Source organism: Ursus americanus, chromosome X (assembly GCF_024610735.1).
Source record: "Ursus americanus isolate L20-20 chromosome X, mUrsAme1.1.p, whole genome shotgun sequence".
NCBI classification, from domain to species: domain Eukaryota; kingdom Metazoa; phylum Chordata; class Mammalia; order Carnivora; family Ursidae; genus Ursus; species Ursus americanus.
This window is the reverse complement of record NC_142164.1, coordinates 61,283,199-61,303,589: the sequence shown is the minus strand read 5'-3', so window position 1 is coordinate 61,303,589 and position 20,391 is coordinate 61,283,199. Positions and strand designations below refer to the sequence as shown.

The 20,391-nt window shown below is 36.6% G+C and overlaps 1 protein-coding gene across 1 annotated transcript in view; it reads right to left on the bottom strand.

Annotated features, from left to right (window-relative positions):
• MAGT1 (magnesium transporter 1) overlaps positions 1-20,391 on the bottom strand; it is a 55,048-nt gene that overhangs the window by 15,206 nt on the left and 19,451 nt on the right. The window contains exons 4-7 of the mRNA XM_045801304.2: positions 2,892-3,032; positions 1,930-2,070; positions 974-1,063; positions 287-350 (exon numbers count right to left, since the gene is read on the bottom strand). Coding sequence (XP_045657260.1) covers positions 287-350; positions 974-1,063; positions 1,930-2,070; positions 2,892-3,032 — 436 coding nt within the window. The remainder of the gene's footprint in view (positions 1-286; positions 351-973; positions 1,064-1,929; positions 2,071-2,891; positions 3,033-20,391) is intronic.

Genomic DNA, 20,391 nt, shown 5'->3' with positions numbered 1-20,391 from the left:
TATAATGACTCTACCTTTCCTTAGGTAAGATGTCCCATGGTTCTTCTGGTGAGGAGTCTCCCTTGTAGCAATGATCAATAAACCTATCTTTATTACACTGCAGGTTTGTCTCTGGGGTGGTTAGCTGATTGACTAAGATAAATGACATAGAAATATGCTTCCAAAGATATTAAAACTTGCATTAATAAGACAGCAGCCTCAAGCAAACACTAGAGAAAATACGAGAATGTGAGAAAATAGATAAATTAAAATGCAGCACCAAGAACTTATTATAAAAAGAGGATACTAAACAGAAGAACAATGTGTGTTTCAGCTACAAACTGGGCTTGGCTGCTTCCATGGATATAATTCTGGGGGGAGGAAAAAAGACAAAATTAAATAAATATACATTAACTTTTGGTATTCTAAACCTAAAATGGGCTATTTTTGAGCCCTATGAAATTATTAATTCACCTGATATATATAAGCATTGGGTCTGTGGCATTCATCAATAAATAAACTGGATAAAAATAAACACTATTTCTGTGTTATTTATTATTCATTTGTCTTTTCATTGTACTGATACTACGTTCTCAACAACAGAATATATGAGAAACCTGGTACTTCAGCATATAAGACCATGAGGTACAGTAATGTAAACTACATGAAGACAAAGATTGTCTTGCTTATCACTGTATCTAATAATACTTAGCCTAGAAACACTAGATGCTCAAGTACTTGATCAATTATTCTGTTTAGTTGAAAGCTGACTTTCATTCTTAGCCAGCTTAGTCAAAAGGACTCACCAAATGTGATAAGGATAAGGAACTTTCCACTTTGAAGAGCACGTTTCAGTAAATGAAGCTCATCATCCAAGAGAGATTGAAAAGTCAAAACTAAACCTAGTTCCTTCACATCTTGGCAATGGTGTCACAAAATAATAATTAAGGTTAGCTTTGGTATATAATGGAAAGAAATTCTGAACTTCCCTTACCACATGTCCTGTGTGTGGATTCTTATGAGCATATGGTGGTCCTCTTATATGGTTCCACATCTGACCAGATGTCATAGCAAGCACAAAACACTGGGAAACAAAAAATAAGGAAATACTTATGTAACATGGTGCAGGTGCTCCTATACTGATTCGACTAACAGGTTTATGAAAAGCATTTCTGCTCAAGTAATACACGAACAAAATTTTTTTCAGATGAATAGTTTTAAAGAGTAAGGCTTATATTTCACAGGAATCAATAATACTTACCCTAAAAGGAAAATCCTATTTTAAAATTATAAATAAGCTGACAGATGTTTAAAATTGAAAACTGAAGAGCCTTTTAGAAGAATATTTTCAAAAGAACTGCATATTTTCTTAGGGTAACAATTTATCATTTAGGTTGGATAAAAAAGGAGTTCAACAAGTTCCTCCAAACTCTGGCCATGCTAATAAGATAATGGAGGAAACAAACTGATTTTAAGGCATGAAATAAAAACATAAAATCCCTCTCATAGGAAAGAAATAAAACAAAATGCTAACTAACAATACAATATTATATGCAAGTAATTTTTTAAAAAAGTTTTGGGATGCTTTATTTTCTGAGGTTGTTATCCTTCTAGATATATTTATTACATTCAAAGTCTTTAAAAATCATTGTTTTTTACTACTTTATCTAAATACAGAATTATTTAAATTATCATAGTTCTTTAAATAATTATCTCCTAAATAATTTACTGTAACAGTATTTAAAACACTTTTGTCTTCATTTATACAAGACAGTACTCCTGAGAAATGTGTAAATTTTATTGAAAAAAAATCAAATATATTATAGGGATGCTGTTATTTAAAATACATCCTATTAGTTTTCTAGTTTAAGCTTATAAAACATTTTAATTTATACATATTTGACATACACTGTATATATGCAAACACTTTTTGTTCTAAAATTCACTCACCAAAGCTGCAAAAGCCCATCCAGTTTTATTAAAGAGAAATTCCATATTGCTTCTTCGAAGATACACAAGTCCACCAATAACAGCCAAAAGTAATCCCAACATAAGAGGACCAGCATAATTTGGGGGTCTAATTACTCTAATCTAATGGAAAGGAAAGAAAAATGTTTTAAGTATGAAATTTACTTGTTAATTATATAGGTCAAACTAATTCAAAATGAAAGTAATCAAAATTAGTGTGGTTATAGTTGTGATGAGCACCGGGTGTTGTATGGAAGGGTTAAATCATTATATTTTATGCCTGAAACTAATATTATACTGTATGTTAACTGGAATTTAAATAGAAACTTTAAAAAATTAGTGTGGTTATATTTTCAGGAAAAATTACACTTTTTTCTTTTCATCCTATTCAAAATAGTCTACAATGTATCCCAAAATGGGATGGGATAAGTCCAATATTCTGTTTAACTACAACATAACATTTTTTAGATTAAGAAGTATTTGCCAAGGGGCGCCTGGGTGGTGCAGTCGTTAAGCATCTGCCTTTGGCTCAGAGCGTGATCCCGGCGTTCTGGGATCAAGCCCCATGTCAGGCTCTTCCGCTGGGAGCCTGCTTCCTTCTCTCCCACTCCCCCTGCTTGTGCTCCCTCTCTCGCTGGCTGTCTCTGTCAAATAAATAAATAAAATCTTTAAAAAAAAAAGTATTTGCCAAGTACCATTAGATAGCCCATGGACTTAATAAATCAGGTCAAAAGAGTGGTTTCCATGCTGAATTCAATAAGGTAACAGAAAGTGTTTTATAATTTTACTCTTTCATCAGGATGATTCTATTAAATGCTATTTTTGAAGGGGTTGCCAGACTATTACCACCTCAGTGATATGGGGACGAGACCAATTAGGACTTCCCAGTTAAGACTGGAAGTGGATAACAGAAAATTAACTTTCTACAAAGTAAGGAAACTTACATTGACGTCAGTTCTGTCAGCAATCCACCGGGCAATCTGTTCAGCTGAAAAACCACGCACCTGCAACTCATATGTATCACCTCGCTTGGGTTTCCCTTTTGCAGGAAAGTTGATGAAAGTTGGAGCTGAATTCATGTTTAGCTGAATAAAAAGAAGTCCATGAAAATATAAGGTATCAAGAAAATAATCTTAACAACAAATATTACCTCGAAATTTAGGCATTTTACAAAAACGAGGAAGCCCAGCTTTAGGTAGGTCAAGTGATTTGCTAAGGAAAGTGAAAAATAGTAGAGTCAGGATTCAAACTCAAGACTGCCTGTGACCTTAATTGGTACACTTTACTGACCAAATATTAATTCCTAGCTAAGAAACCTACACTCTACTCCTTTAGAATGGAAAATCTCCCATATCACAAACATTTTAATCTGTTCAGAAATTATGCAAAAAGAATACATTTGCAAGAACTAAAATTGCCTTTTGTAGCTGAAGTGAGCTCCAAATAGAGTACATTCTCAATCTGGAGTAAAGATAGTGCTCTAAAACTGCACTGAAAACCAATACAAACTGACAGTCATATGCAGAAATAGTTAATTCTAAAAGTTTTATAAATGTTTACTGATAAGCATCACATTCTCTATAATGTGACCATGGTATGCTTAAAGGAGACAACATTGGAATTATTTAGGTAAAGAAACCATAGCTGACTCATCTGCATTATATCTTTCCTGATATAACTGTACTTGTGGAAAATAGAAGGTCTAAGTCCAGGGAAAAGATGCTGACCAACAGATGCAAACATTCAGGTCCCCTCAGCAGGGAACCCTATAAGGGAAATTAGCTTCTTTAAGACATTTGTAATTTAAAGATATCAGACAATAAAACAATCCAACTCTCTTGCTTTGATTCTATACTCACAATAGAACCCTCTAACAGTAATTTTTAGACCTTCCCATAAAGAAGGAGGGTATAGTGATTAATGGATATGATTATTTTGGTCTCCCTTGGTCTCTTATGGCAAATTAATAAATTAATAGATAAGTCCTTTAGTTACCAACGTCCACGGATTTTTAGTTTGGTGAGTGTGCACAAAGTCTCCAGAACTAGATAAAATGCTGGCTACATTGTTAAAAATTCGATTTCTGAGTCTGAAAAGCTTAGAAGCAGAGCCTGGACAGTGTTCACTCCACCAAACTGCTACCCAAATTTTAGGTCGAAATCTTTTTTTTTTTTATTTGTATGTATGTATGTAATCTTTACACCAATGTGGGGGCACTCAGAGTCGCGATCTTGAGATCAAAAGTCACATGCTCTTCCAACTGAGCCAGCCAGGTGCCTTTAAAACAAAATTTTCAATATTTAACTATACCACTTTTGGATTTTTCAAAAAATGTACAAAAATCTAAGCAACATATGAATCCATTTCCCTTATGAAATAAAAAAAGTTACAGGGTTATAAGGACCATCTGCAGTTAATTCTAGCAGCCACTATTATTTCTAGACCTTTCTGAATTTATTCATATACATGTGTATATACCAACAGAAAACACAATATTGCTTTGTGTCTGCTTTAACACAAATGGTATCATATTAACTATAATCTACAATTTGCTTTTTATATGCAGCCATGTTTGAGGGATCTATCCATGATAGTGTGCATGCATATATATACATATTATATATACATATACATATTATATATACATTACATATTATATATACATATATATATTATATATACAATAACCTCACTCTTATAGCTTACTAATTATGCTATTGTTGGACTTTAGTTTTTTCCAATTAAACATAATGTTGCAATGAACAGCCACATACATATCTTCCTGTATACCTGGTGAGAGTTTTTCTCCAAAATGGACTTGTTAGGTCACAGGGTAGAAACGTTTTAAATTAAAACAGATAGAGTCAACTTGCTTTCCAAAGTGGCTGTACCAATTTATACTTCTTTTTTGTTTGCTTTTGTTTTTTGGGGGGTTTTTTGGTTTTTTTTTAAGATTTTATTTATTTATTTGACAGAGAGACAGCCAGTGAGAGAGGGAACACAAGCAGGGGGAGTGGAAGAGGAAGAAGCAGGCTCCCAGTGCAGCAGGGAGCCCGATGCGGGGCTCGATCCCAGTACTCTGGGATCATGGCCTGAGCCGAAGGCAGACGCTTAACGACTGAGCCACCCAGGCGCCCCCCAATTTATACTTCTACCCATCAATTGTAAGAAGGTATCTATTTCTCCATATTCTTTTCCTTTTTTCTTTTTTCCATTTGCGTGCGACTACTTCTCTATACTCTTACTAAAAGTGCATGTAATGGGTAAATATTGCACCATCACCATTCTTATAACTTGTATTTTCATAATTACTAGTATAACAACTTTATACCAAATCAGCCCTTTAAAAATATTTTGTAGACTAAAGACACAATCAACAGAGTGAAAAGGCAATCTATGGAGTGGGAGAACATATCTCCAAATCATTAATCTGATAAAGGGTTAATATCTACAATATATAAAGAACTACAATTCAACCAAAACCAAAACAAAAACAAACCCAAACAGATTAGAAACTGGGCAGAAGGGGGGCGCCTGGGTGGCACAGCGGTTAAGCGTCTGCCTTCGGCTCAGGGCGTGATCCCGGCGTTGTGGGATCGAGCCCCACATCAGGCTCCTCTGCTATGAGCCTGCTTCTTCCTCTCCCACTCCCCCTGCTTGTGTTCCCTCTCTCGCTGGCTGTCTCTGTCTCTGTCGAATAAATAAATAAAATCTTTAAAAAAAAAAAAAAGAAAGAAACTGGGCAGAAGGAAAAAAAAACTGGGCAGAGGATGTGAATAGATATTTCTTTTTTTTTTTTAAGATTTTATTTATTTGACAGAGATAGAGACAGCCAGCGAGAGAGGGAACACAAGCAGGGGGAGTGGGAGAGGAAGAAGCAGGCTCATAGCGGAGGAGCCTGATGTGGGGCTCGATCCCAGAACGCTGGGATCACGCCCTGAGCCAAAGGCAGACGCTTAACCGCTGTTGAATAGATATTTCTTAAAAAAAGATTAGCAACTGGGCAAAAAGCACATGAAAAGATGCTCTACATCCATTAGGGAAATACAAATCAAAACTATAATGAAATACCATCTTATATCTATTAGAATGGCTACTAACAAACAAAACAAAACAACTAAAAAATAAGTGTTGATGAGGACGTAAAGAAACTGGCACCCCTGTGTGTACTGTTGGTGGGAATATGAAATGGTGCAGCCACTATGGAAAACAGGATGGAAGTTCCTTAAAAAACTAAAAATAGAACTATTACATGATCTAGGAATTTCAATTCTGGCTGTATATACCTAAAAGGATTGAAAGCAGGGTCTCCAAGAGATATTTGTACACTTACAATCACAGTAGCATTATTTTCAATAGCCAAAAGATGGAAGAAACTCAAGTGTCCATCAATAGATTAATGGATAAATAAAATGTGCTATATACATACAATAGAACATAATTCAGCCTCAAAAAGGAAAAAAAATCTGACACATGCTACAATATGGATAAACTTTGAGGACATAATGCTAAGTGAAATAAAGCATGTCACAAAAAGACCAATATTGTACAATTACATTTATTTTTCTTTTAAAGATTTTATTTATTATTTATCTGACAGAGAGTGTGAGAGAGAACACAAGCAGGGGGAGCAGCAGGCAGAGGGAGAGGAAGAGGCAGACTCCCTGCTGAGCAGGGAGCCCAATGCGGGGCTTGATCCCAGGACCCCAGGATCATGACCTGAGCTGAAGGCAGACGTTTAACTGACTGAGCCACCCAAGCACCCCATACAATTACATTTATATGAGGTACCTATAGAGTCAAAGTCATAGAGACTGAAAGTAGAATAGTAGTTGCCAGGGGCTGTGAGAAGAGGGAATGGGGAATTATTTAATGTGTAATGAGTTTCAGCTTTATAAAATGAAAAGGGTTCTGGAGAGTGGATGCACAACAATGTGAGTGTACTTAACATTAGTGAATTTTATATTTAAGATTGGTAAAGATAGCACATTATATGTTATATATATTTTCCCACATATACTGTGGCATATGACACTACTATTTGGAGAAAGATTTGAATTTCTTCCACAAATGGATATACTACCATCCTGATACCACTAACTCTAAATATAGCTCTAAAATGGGCATCAATTATGAAAAACTATTTGATGTAGAAGAAAATTAGTTTTGTATTTCAATAAATCACTAACAGAAATTCTTTGTGTATATTGTTAAAAGAAGTGGAATTACAACATTTTAATTTCTAAAACAATCCCAGCTTGAATAATAGACAATGAGAAAGTAATTTCTTAAACTCTAGAAATTGTTTCCTTTGGTCTAATAAAGGCTAACCGTGCTAATCTTTTAGGTTGTAGCATGTTTTATAAATGTACTGGTTTTGATTTACGGAGCTGTGACTGGAATATGACTGGCATAATGACATACTATAAAATGGGAACATTATGCTGTTTGATATTTACTGAGCATCCATTATGTACTTAACACTGATAGCTACAGGACGTTCGCTCTGCTCTTTTTTTTTTTTTTTTTTAAAGATTTTATTTATTTATTCGACAGAGATAGAGACAGCCAGCGAGAGAGGGAACACAAGCAGGGGGAGTGGGAGAGGAAGAAGCAGGCTCATAGAGGAAGAGCCTGATGTGGGGCTCGATCCCATAACGCCGGGATCACGCCCTGAGCCGAAGGCAGGCGCTTAACCGCTGTGCCACCCAGGCGCCCCTTAAGTGAGTATATTCTAAGAGGAACTGTCAAACAACTATGTGGCTAAGTCTACTATAAGGTAGAATGTGGATACATGTATAATAGAAATATAAGAAAAATAGTATGGCAACACAAGAAAAGGAATGACTCATATTTCATCTGGAAGATTTGAAAAGGCTGCAAGGGAGTATCGGAAATGAGGCCTAAAGGTAAGTAGAATTTTAAGAGGGGACAGAAAGGGAGCAAGGATACTTCATGTCGTAGGAAACAAATAATCAATGAAGCTGAAATAAGACAGTGTATGACATAACATAAATATGAGAAAGGTGGTTATGTGTCTGGAGTCAAGTGTGTGAATGGAAAACTAAGGAATTTTGGCTTTAGTTTATATGCCACTATTTTCAAAAGTATGTTCCATAGAATCTAAGCAAAATCCTCCATTAAATAGTCCAATAATTTGGGAAATTCTGCATATCAGATCCCACTATTGGATTTGAAAGATAACATATACCAGCATGTTAAAGCCTATGAGAAGTTCTGTGTTGGGAGACAATTCTCCATAGGTTTCTTGTGTTTCTGCACATGTTGTGTACAGAGGATTGACTACCTTTGTTCTGGATAATTTTCTGAAGGGTATTCGTATAGCCTTAGAAGATAGAGCTAGACCCCCTCCAAAGCAAAGGGCATACATGCTTACTACCCTTTATAGAAGGATTTCCCAAAGCTTGGAGATACTCTTCCATAATACAAACCACTGGCCTTCATTGCATCCTACTATGGAAAGTGGGGCCTAGGGGAAATGGTGCAAGAAAGTGCTGATACTTTGGATACTATTGTTGCTGTGAATAATAAAGTCCTTTAACTCTGACCCAGGAGTATCATTTCTTCTGCCAGTATGTATGAAACCATGGCAGGCTAACTCATTAGCTTGTAAGTAGAATAGAACCCTCAGATCCTTCATAGATCATGATACCCTGAAGTAAAAAATAAAATTTAATTTTGTTTACCCTCAAGGTTCCCAAATTTAATTTTTCCCAACTATTGTTATTAATATTCTCCAGAGAGGTGCCTGGGTGGCTCAGTTGGTTAAGTGTCCAACTCATGATTTCAGTTCAGGTTATAATCTGTGGTCCTGGGATTGAGCCCTGTGTCAGGCTCTGCACTCAGCAGGGAGTCTGCCGGAGATTCTCTCCCTCTCCCTTTGCTCCTCCCCCACTCATATGCACACGTGCTCGCTCTCTCTCACTCTCTCTCTTAAATGAATAAATAAATCTTAAAAAAAAAAGAACCTCTTGGGGCGCCTGGGTGGCACAGCGGTTAAGCGTCTGCCTTCGGCTCAGGGCGTGATCCCGGCATTATGGGATCGAGCCCCACATCAGGCTCCTCCGCTGGGAGCCTGCTTCTTCCTCTCCCACTCCCCCTGCTTGTGTTCCCTCTCTCGCTGGCTGTCTCTATCTCTGTCAAATAAATAAATAAAATCTTTAAAAAAAAAAAAAAAAAGAACCTCTCCCCAAAACAAAAACAAAAAGAAAAAACCTCTGGAAACTGTCATAGAGGTAATAGGGAGAGTGTGTTATATGGATGGTGGTAAGTGAACCAGTTGAAAGGCTACTGTATTAGTTCAAATGAAAGAAGATGCTATCCTGTCCCCTAAGGGGGGAAAAAAAGCTGAGAAACTCTTGTGCAGTTCATAGTCCAGGGGTATAGTCTCACTAAAAGACTGAGACTTAATCATAGGACCATAGAACGTACCCCTCCCCCCTTAACACCACATTTCTAAAGGCCAATTTACAACAGTTCATTTTAACCAGTACATCATGTCTGGCTATGAAAAAAAAATTACAAGACATACCAAAAGTAAAAAAACAAAAAAAAAACCAAAAAAACCATGATTTGAAGACACAGAGCATGTATCATAACTAGACATGACAAGGATGTTGGAATTATCAGAATTATCATTTTTTAAATCTATGGTTAATAAGCTAATGGTTCTAGTGGATAAATTACACAGCATGCAAAAACAAATGGACACTGTAAAAAAAGAGATGGAAATCCTAAAAAAGAATAAAAAAGAAACGCTGGAGATGAAAAACACTGTAACGGAAAGAAAAATGCCTTTGATGGGCTTATTAGTACACTAGACATGGCTGAGGAAAAAAAAGTCTCTGAGCTAGAGGATATATTAACAGAATCCTCGAAAACTGAAAAGCAGAGAATAAAGACTAAAAAGAACAGAACAGAATATCCAAGGACTATCGGTCACTACTACAAAAGATGTAACATTCACATAATGGGAATACCAGAAGGAGGAGAAAGGAACAGAAGAAATATTAAAAACAGTAATGATTGAGAATTCCCCAAGTTAACATCTGACTCCACACCATAAATTCAGGAAGCTCCAAGAACATCAAGCAGAATAAATGCCAAAAAAATATACCCAGGCATATCACTTTTGATATAGAAACTATAGAAAGTCAAACATAAAGAAAAAAAGACCTGAAAGAAGCTGGAGGAATAAAACACCTTACTCATAGAGGGAGATAAGAATTACTTCCAACTTCTCTTTAGAAACCATGCAAGCAAGAAGAGAGTGAAATATTTAAAGTGTGAAGAGAAAAAAAACACCACCAACTTAGAATTCTGCACCCTGAGAAATTATTCTTCAAAAGTGAAGGAGAAATAAGGACTGTCACAGACAAACAAAAACTAAGGGAATTTCATGCAAGAAATGTTAAGAGAAATTCATTAGAGACAAGGAAAATAAGAAAGGTCAGAAACTTGGATCCACATAAAGTAAGGGAGAACACTGAAGAAGAAATAAGTGAAAATAAAATAAATACTTGTTTTCTTTTTAAGATTTTATTTTTAAGTAATCTCTATACCCAACAAAGAGCTCGAACTCACAATCCTGAGATCAAGAGCTGCGTGCTCCACCGACTGAGTCAGCCAGGTGCCCCTATTTTTCTCACTCTAAATTCACCTAAGAGATAACAGTTTGTTCAAAATAATACCAACAATGTATTTGATTGTGTATGTATTTATGTATGCTTAAATATAAACGAAATAAATGATGATACAAGGGATGGGAGACAAAAGTTAAGAATTTTTCTTTTATTTTAAGTTACACAACCCATGAAGTGGCACAGTGCTATTTGAAAGTGGACTAATGGGGGCGCCTGGGTGGCTCAGTTGGTTAATCATCCGACTCTTGATTTCAGCTCAGGTCATGATCTCAGGGTCATGAGATCGAGCCCTGTGTCAGGCTCCACACTAGATATGGAGCCTGCTGAACATTCTCTCCCTCCCTGTTGGTGGGAATGCAAGTTGGTACAGCCACTCTGGAAATCAGCGTGAAGGCCCCTTAAAAAGTTAAAAATTGAGCTACCCTATGATCCAGCAATTGCACTACTGGGTATTTATCCCAAAGATACAGACGTAGTGAAGAGAAGGGCCATATGCACCCCAATGTTCATAGCAGCACTGTCCACAATAGCTAAATTGTGGAAGGAGCCAAGATGCCTTCAACAGATGACTGGATTAAGAAAATGTGGCCCATATATACAATGGAATAGTACTCAGCCATCAGAAAGATTACCCAACATTTGCAGCAACATGGAAGGGACTGGAGGAAATTATGCTAAGTGAAATAAGTCAAGCAGAGAAAGACAATTATCATATGGTTTCACTCATTTATGGAACATAAGAAATAGCAGGAAGATCAGTAGGAGAAGGAAGGGAAGAATGAAGGGGGGTAAACAGAAGGGGGAATGAACCATGAGAGACTGTGGACTCTGGGAAACAAACTGAGGGCTTCAGAGGGGAGGGGGTGGGGGATTGGGATAGGCTGGTGATGGGTATTAAAGAGGGCACATATTGCATGGTGCACTGGGTGTTATACGCAAACAATGAATCATGGAACACTACATCAAAAACCAAGGATATACTGTATGGTGACTAACATAACATAATAAAAAATTATTAAAAAAAAAGATTCTCTCCCTCCCTCTCCCTCTGCCCCTCCCCACCACTTGTGTGCATGTTCTCTATCTCTCAAAAAAAAAGTGGACTTGAATTAGCTGTAAAGGTATACTGCAAATTCTAGGGCAAGCACGAAAAAAGCGAAAAGAAAAAAGCATAGCCAATATGCTAAGAAAGGAGAGAAAATCACATAAAATGTTCAACTACACAAAAGGCAGAAAAGGGGGAATATAAAAATAGGAGCAACGAATGAGGGCAACAAATAGAAAACAGTAATGAATACAGTAGATATTAGACAAACTATATAAATAATCCAATTACATAAATAATATGAGTATCAATGGTCTAAATACATCAATTAAAAGACAGAAATGGTCAGAGTGGTTCAAAAAACAAGACCCAAGTGTATGTTGAGTATAAGAAACCCACTCTAAATATAGAAACACATATAGATTAAATATATGGATAATATACAGATTAAAAGGATGGAGGAAAATATACCATGCTAACATTAACCAGAAGAAAGCAGGAATAGCTGTATTAACTTTAGATGGAGCAGATTTCAAAATACGGAAAGTTATTAGGGATTAAAAAGGGCATTACATGATGATAAAGGGGTCAATTCTCCAAAAAGACATAATAATTTTTAATGTGTATGTGCCTAACAACAGGGTCAAACTATGTGAGACAAAAACTTGCAAGGAGAAATAGATGAATCTACTATCATAGTTGGAGACTTCAACATCCCTATTCAACACCCAGTAGACAGATCCAGCAGGCAAAAAATCAGTAAGGACACGGCTGAACTCAATACCACCTTCAATCAACTGGATATAATTGACATCTACAGAACTAACTTCATCCAAAAAAGCACAATTCATATTCTTCTCAAACTCACATGAAACATTCACCAAGACAGACCACATTCTGGGCTATAAAACACACCTTAACAAATTTAAAGTATAGAAATCATACAATGTTGGTCCCTCAGACGATAATGGAATTAAACTAGAAGCCATAACAGAAAAAGAACTAGAAAATCCCCAAATACATGAAAATTAAATGATATATTTCTAATTAACACATGCTAAAGGAAGAAATCTCAAGAAAAATTTAGAAAGGTTTGAACTAAATGAAAATGGAAACACAACTTATCAAAATCTGTGGGATACAGCAAAAAAATGGTTAGAGGGAAATTTATAACATTGAATGCATATATGAGGAAAAAATATCTAAATCAATAGTTTAAGTTTCCCCCTTAGGAAACCAAAAAAAGAACAAATTAAATCCAAACTTAGTAGAAGAAAATAAATAATAAGAATTAGAGCAGAAATCAACAAAATTGAAAATAGTCAAGAGAGAAAAATCAATGAAATCAAAAGCTTGTTCTTTGAAATGATCAAAGAAATAAATAAGTGTATGGCCAAACTAAGAAAAAGAGAAGGCACAAAATACTAGTATCAGATATGAAAGAGAGGATATCACTACAGATCCTATATGGACATTAAAAGGATAGTGTAAAAAAAAAAAGCTATGAACAACTCTATGATTATAAATTTTATAACCTACACGTAATGGACCACTTCATTGAAAGACACGATTTTCGAAAACTCATACAAAAAGAAATTAAAAAATCTGAATAGGCCCGTATGTATTAAAAAAATTGAACCAAAAATGATAACCTTCCAAAGTAGAAAGAACCAGGCTCAGACGAGTTCAATGGTAAATTCTACCAAACATATAAGAAGAAATTATACCAGTTTCTACAATCTCTTTCAGAAGATAAAGCAGAGGGACTCTGTCTCTGTGTCTCTCTCTATAAAAATAAATAAATAAAACTTAGAAAAAGGGGCAACAGGGTGACTCAGTCAGTTGAGCGTCCGACTCTTGGTTTCTGCTCAGGTCGTGATCTCACAACCTGTCTCGAGCTCCACATCAGGAGGGTGTCTGCTTGGGATTCTTTCTCTCCCTCTCCCTTTGCCCCTCCCCCTGCTATCTCTCCCTATCTAAAAATAAGTAAATAAATCTTTAACAAAAGAAGATAAAGCAGAGGGAATACATTCAGTTTGATCTATGAGGCTAGTACTATCTTCATACCCAAAACAAAGACATAAGAAAACTATAGATTGATGTCTCTCATGAACACAGATGCAAGAATTGTAAACAAAATATTAGCAAATTAAATCGATAATGTACAAAAAGCATTATACACCCAACCAAGGAGGATTTATTCCAAGCAAGCAAGTTTAATACTAAAACTCAATTAATGCAAAGAAACAACAAGTGTTGGAGAGGAAGTAGAGAAAAAGGGACACTCTTGCACTGTTAGTGGGAGAGCAAACTGCTGCAGCCACTGTGGAAAAACAGTATGGGGATTCCTCAAAAAGTGAAAATAGAGCTACCCTATGATCCAGTAATTGCACTACTGGGTATTTACCCCAAAAATACAAAAGCACCAATTCACAGGGCTACATGAACCCCTATGTCCATAGCAGCATTATTTACAACAACCAAGGAATAGAAACAGCCTAAGTGTCCACAGACAGACAAATGGGTAAAGAAGATGTAGTACATGTATGTGGTATATGTATGCACTGGAATATAATTTAGCCATAAAAAAGACTGAAATCTTGTCATCTGTAATGACATGGATGGAGGCTAGAAAGCATAATGCTAAGTGAAATAAATCAGCCAGAGAAGGGCAAATACTATATGATTTTAGTCATATGTGGAATCTGAAAAATAAAACAAATAAGCAAAGGAAAAGAGAGCAAGACAAACCAAGAAACAGACTCCTAAAAGTAGAGAACAAACTGATGGCTACCATAGAAGTGGGTTAGGGGATTGGTTAAGTGGGTGATGGGGATTAAGGAGCACGTTTCTTGAGATGAGCACTGGGTGTTGTATGGAATTGTTGAATCACTATATTGTACACCTGAAACTAATATAATACTGTATGTTAACTATATTAGAATTATAATGAAATTTAAAAATCAATTAATGCAATGTATCGTAACAATAGGCTAAAAAAACTCACATTATCTTATCGATAAAGGAAAAGCATTTGACAAAATCCAAACCTATCCATGATAGAATCTCTCAGTAAACTAGGATTATAGGGGAGCTTTCTCAACTTCATAAAGAATATCTACAAAAATACTACAGCTAACATTATACTTAATGACGAGAAACTCAAAGGTTTCCTACTAAGATCAGGTACAAGAATGGCCTTTGTCACCAATTCTTTTCAACACTGTCCTAGAAGTTCTAGCTAATGCAATAAGATAAAAAGGAAATAAAAGGAATATACATTGTGAAGGAAGGAAAAAAACCTGTCTTTGTTCATGGATGACATGATTATCTATGTAAAAGATCCAAAAGAATAAACCAAAATAACTCCTATAACTAATAAGCGATTTAACCAAGGTGGTAGGATACAAACCTAATATACAAAAGTCAACTGCATTCATATATACCAGCAATGAACAAGAGAAATTTGAAATAAAAAACAATACCATTTATATTAGCACCCACCCCAATGAAATATTTAAGTATAAATCTAACAAAATATGTACAAGATCAATATGAGGAAAACTAACAAAACTCTGATGAAAGAAATCAAAAAGAACTGGCGAGGGATGCCTGGATGGCTCAGTCAGTTAAGCAGCTGCCTTTGGGTCAGGTCATGATCCCAGGGTCCTGGGATCGAGTCCTGCATTGGACTCCTTGCTCAGCGGGGAGCCTGCTTCTCCCTCTGCCTGCTCTGCCTGCTGCTCCCCTTGCTTGTGCTCTCTCTGACAAATAAAATCTTAAAAAAAAAAGAAGAAGAACTAGTGAAATGGAGACTCAATATTGTCAAGACGTCTTCACAACTTCATCTATAGATTCAATGCAGCCTCAGTCAAAATCACAGCAAATAATTTTGTGGATATTGATAAAGTGATTCTAATGTTTACATGGAGAGGAAAAGGTCTCAGAATAACCAACACCAATACTGAAGGAGAACAAAATTGGAGAACTCTCACTACTGAGCTTCAAGCTAGGGTAATCAAGAGAGTATGGTCTTGGTCAAAAAAAAGCAGACAAATATATCAACAGCACGGAACAGAAAGCCTAAAAATACACCCACATAAATATAGTCAACTGATCACTGGCAAAAGAGAAAAGGCAATTAATGGAGAAAGGGGGGCACCTGGGTGGCTCAGTCAGTTAAGCATCGGACTTTTGATTTCAGCTCAGGTCATGATCTCATGGGTCGTGAGACTGACCCCCATGTCAGGTTCCACATTCAGTGGGGAGTCTAGTTGAAGATTCTCTCCCTCTGCCCTTCCCCCCACTCACTCACTCTCTCTCTCTTTTCTAAAAATAAATAAATTAAAAATAAAAATAAATGGAGAAAGGACAGTCTTCTCAACAAATGGTGCTAAAACTGGACATCCATGAGCTAAAACAAACAAATAAATAAATAACCCACCTAATCTAGACACACACCTTATACTTTTCACAAAAATTAATTCAAAATGGATCATAGGGGTGCCTGGGTGGCTCAGTCGTTAAGCATCTGCCTTCGGCTCAGGTCATGATCCCAGGGTCCTGGGATTGAGCCCCGCATCGGGCTCCCTGCTCGGTGGGAAGCCTGCTTCTCCCTCTCCCACTCCCCCTGCTTGTGTTCCCTCTCTCATTGACCCTCTGTCAAATAAATAAATAAAATCTTTAAAGAAAAATGGATCATAGACCTAAATATAAAAGGAAAAAATAAACACCCCAAAAAACAAATAATTCAGTTAAGAAGGTAACATAGGAGAAAACCTAGATGACCATGGATATAGTGATGACTTCTTAGATACAATACCAAAGACATGATCCATGACAGAAATAGCTGGTAATTGTACTTCCTTAAAATTAAAAACTTCTGCTTGGTGGGAAAAAAAAAAGTCAAGAGGGTGAGGTGACAAACCACAGACAAGGAGAAAAAATGTGCAATACACACATTTGATAAATGACTGTTCTCTAAGATATGCAAAGAACTCTTAAAATTCAACAATAAGAGAACAAATGAGCTGATTAAAAAATGGGCCAAAGACCTTAACAAACATCTCATTAAAGAAGATGTATAAATGGTAAATAAGCTTTTGAAAATATTCTCTAAGAAGGAAACAATCAATAAAACTATGAGGCAGCCTACGGAGTAAGAGAAGATACTTGCAAATAACATTATCTGTTAAAGGGTTAGTATCCAAAATTGATAAAGAAATTATCAAACTCAACACCCCAAAAACCAAATAATTCAGTTAAGAGATGAATAGACATTTTCCCAAGGAAGACATCTAGATGGCCAACAGACAGATGAAAAGGTGTTCAACAACACTCATCATCAGGCAAAAACAAACCACAATGAGATACCACTTTACACCTGTCAGAATGGCTAATATTAACATCACAAGAAAAAACAGGTGCTGGCAAGGATGTGGAGAAAGGGGAATCCTCTTACACTGTTGGTGGGAATGCAAACTGGTGCAGCCACTCTGGAAAACAGTATGCAGGTTCCTCAAAAAGTTAAAAAATAGAACTATCCTATGACCCAGCAATTGCACTACTAGGTATTTACCCAAAGCATACAAAAGTACAGATTTGGAGGGGCACATGCACCCCGATGTTTAAAGCAGCATTATCAACAATAGCAAAACTATGGAAAGAACCCAAATGTCCACTGATTGATGAAGGGATAAAGAAGATGTGGTGTGTGTGTGTGTGTCCACTGATTGATGAAGGGATAAAGAAGATGTGGTGTGTGTGTGTGTGTGTGTGTGTACACACACACTTGAATACTATGCAGCCATCAAAAACTGAAATTATCAATAATAGCAAAACTATGGAAAGAACCCAAATGTCCACTGATTGATGATGGGATAAAGAAGATGTGGTATATATATACAATGGACTATTATGCAGCCATCAAAAAATTGAAATCTTGCCATTTGCAACGATGTGGATGGAACTAGAGGGTATTATGCTAAGTGAAATAAGACAAACAGAGAGAGACAATTATCATATGATCTCACTGATATGTGGAATTTGAGAAATAAGGCAGAGGACCATGGGGGAAGACAGGAAAAAATGAAACAGGATGAAACTAGAGAGGGAGACTCTTAATCTCAGGAAACAAACTGAGGTTGCTGGAGTGGAGGGGGGTGGGAGGGATGGGGTGGCTGGGTGGTGGACATTGGGGAGAGTATGTCTTATGGTGAGCACTGTGTGTTGTGTAAGACTGATGAATCACAGACCTGTACCCCTGAAACAAATAATATATTATATGATAATATAAAAAAAGAACTAAAATCTAATCGGGCCAAAATTTAAAATGCTATTCCTGAGATGCAGTAAAAAAAAATGGAGGCCTTAACTGCTTGGATAAACAAGGCAGAAGAGAGAGTCACTGATACAGAAGACAAAATGATGGAAAATAAGGAACCATCAGGCTCTTGCTCAGCTGCAAATCTGCTTCTTCTTTTGATTATGCTGCTCCTGCTTGCTTTCTCTATCTCAAATAAATCAATAAAATCTTTTAAAAAATCATCAAGACAGTATGGTACTGGCACAAAAACAGACACATAGTTCAAAGGAACAGGATAGAGAACACATAAATGGACCCTCAACTCTATGGTCAACTAATCTTCAACAAAGCAGGACTGACTATCCACTGGAAAAAAAAACAGTCTCTTCAAAAAATGGTGTTGGGAAAATGGGACAGACACATGCAGAAGAAAGAAACTGGACCGTTTCCTTACACCATACACAAAAATAGACTCAAAATGGATGAAAGACCTAAATGTGAGACAGGAATCCATCAAAATCCTAGAGGAGAACACAGGCAGCAACCTTTGTGACCTTGGCCACAGCAACTTCTTGTTAGACACAACTCCAAAGGCAAGGGAAACAAAAGCAAAAATTAAATATTAGGACTTCATCAATATAAAAAGCTTTTGCACAGCAAAGGAAACAAAAACAAAAAGACAACTGACAGAATGGGAGAAGATATTTGTAAATGTCTTCTCAGAAAAAGCACTAGTATCCAGAATCTATAAAGAATTTATCAAACTCAGGGCGCCTGGGTAGCGCAGTTGTTAAGCATCTGCCTTCAGCTCAGGGCGTGATCCCGGCGTTGTGGGATCGAGCTCCACATCAGGCTCCTCTGCTGGGAGCCTGCTTCTTCCTCTCCCACTCCCCCTGCTTGTGTTCCCTCTCTCACTGGCTGTCTCTGTCAAATAAATAAATAAAATCTTCAAAAAAAAAGAATTTATCAAACTCAACACCCAAAAAACAAATAATCCAGTTAAGAAATGGGCAGAAGAAGCGTGGTTCAATATTCGCAAATCAATCAGCATGATACATCATATCCACAAGAAAAGACTCAGGAACCATATGATCCTCTCAATCGATGCCGAAAAAGCATTTGACAAAATACAGCATCCTTTCCTGATTAAAACCCTTCAGAGTGTAGGAATAGAAGGTACATTTCTCAATCTCATAAAAGCCATCTATGAAAAGCCTACTGCAAATATTATTCTCAATGGAGAAAAGCTGGAAGCCTTTCCCTTAAGATCAGGAACTCGACAAGGATGCCCACTCTCGCCACTATTATTCAACATAGTACTAGAAGTCCTTGCAACAGCAATCAGACAACAAAAAGGGATAAAAGGTATTCAAATTGGCAAAGAAGAAGTCAAAATGTCTCTCTTTGCAGATGACATGATACTCTATATGGAAAACCCAAAAGAAGCCACTCCCAAATTATTAGAAGTTATAGAGCAATTCAGTAACGTGGCAGGATACAAAATAAATGCTCAGAAATCAGTTGCATTTCTATACACGAATAACGAGACTGAAGAAAGAGAAATTAGGGAATCCATCCCATTTACAATAGCACCAAAAACCATACGTTACCTTGGAATTAACTTAACCAGAGACGTAAAGGACCTATATTCTAGAAACTATAAATCACTCTTGAAAGACATTGAGGAAGACATAAAAAGATGGAAAGATATTCCATGCTCATGGATCGGAAGAATTAACATAGTTAAAATGTCCATGCTACCCAGAGCAATCTACACTTTCAATGCTATCCCGATCAAAATACCAAGGACATTTTTCAAAGAACTGGAACAAACAGTCCTTAAATTTGTATGGAAACAGAAAAGGCCCCGAATCTCCAAGGAACTGTTGAAAAGGAAAAACAAAGCTGGGGGCATCACAATGCCGGATTTCGAGCTGTACTACAAAGCTGCGATCACAAAGACAGCATGGTACTGGCACAAAAACAGACACATAGACCAATGGAACAGAATAGAGAGCCCAGAAATGGACCCTCGGCTCTTTGGGCAACTAATATTTGATAAAGCAGGAAAAAAACATCCGGTGGGAAAAAGACAGTCTCTTCAATAAATGGTGCTGGGAAAATTGGACAGCTACATGCAAAAGAATGAAACTTGACCACTCTCTCACACCATACACAAAAATAAACTCCAAATGGATGAAAGACCTCAATGTGAGACAGGAATCTATCAAAATTCTAGAGGAGAACATAGGCAACAACCTCTACGACACCGGCCAAAGCAACCTTTTTCATGACACATCCCCAAAGGCAAGAGAAACAAAAGATAAAATGAATTTATGGGACTTCATCAAGATTAAAAGTTTCTGCACAGCCAAGGAAACAGTCAAAGAAAACTATGAGGCAGCCCACGGAATGGGAGAATATATTTGCAA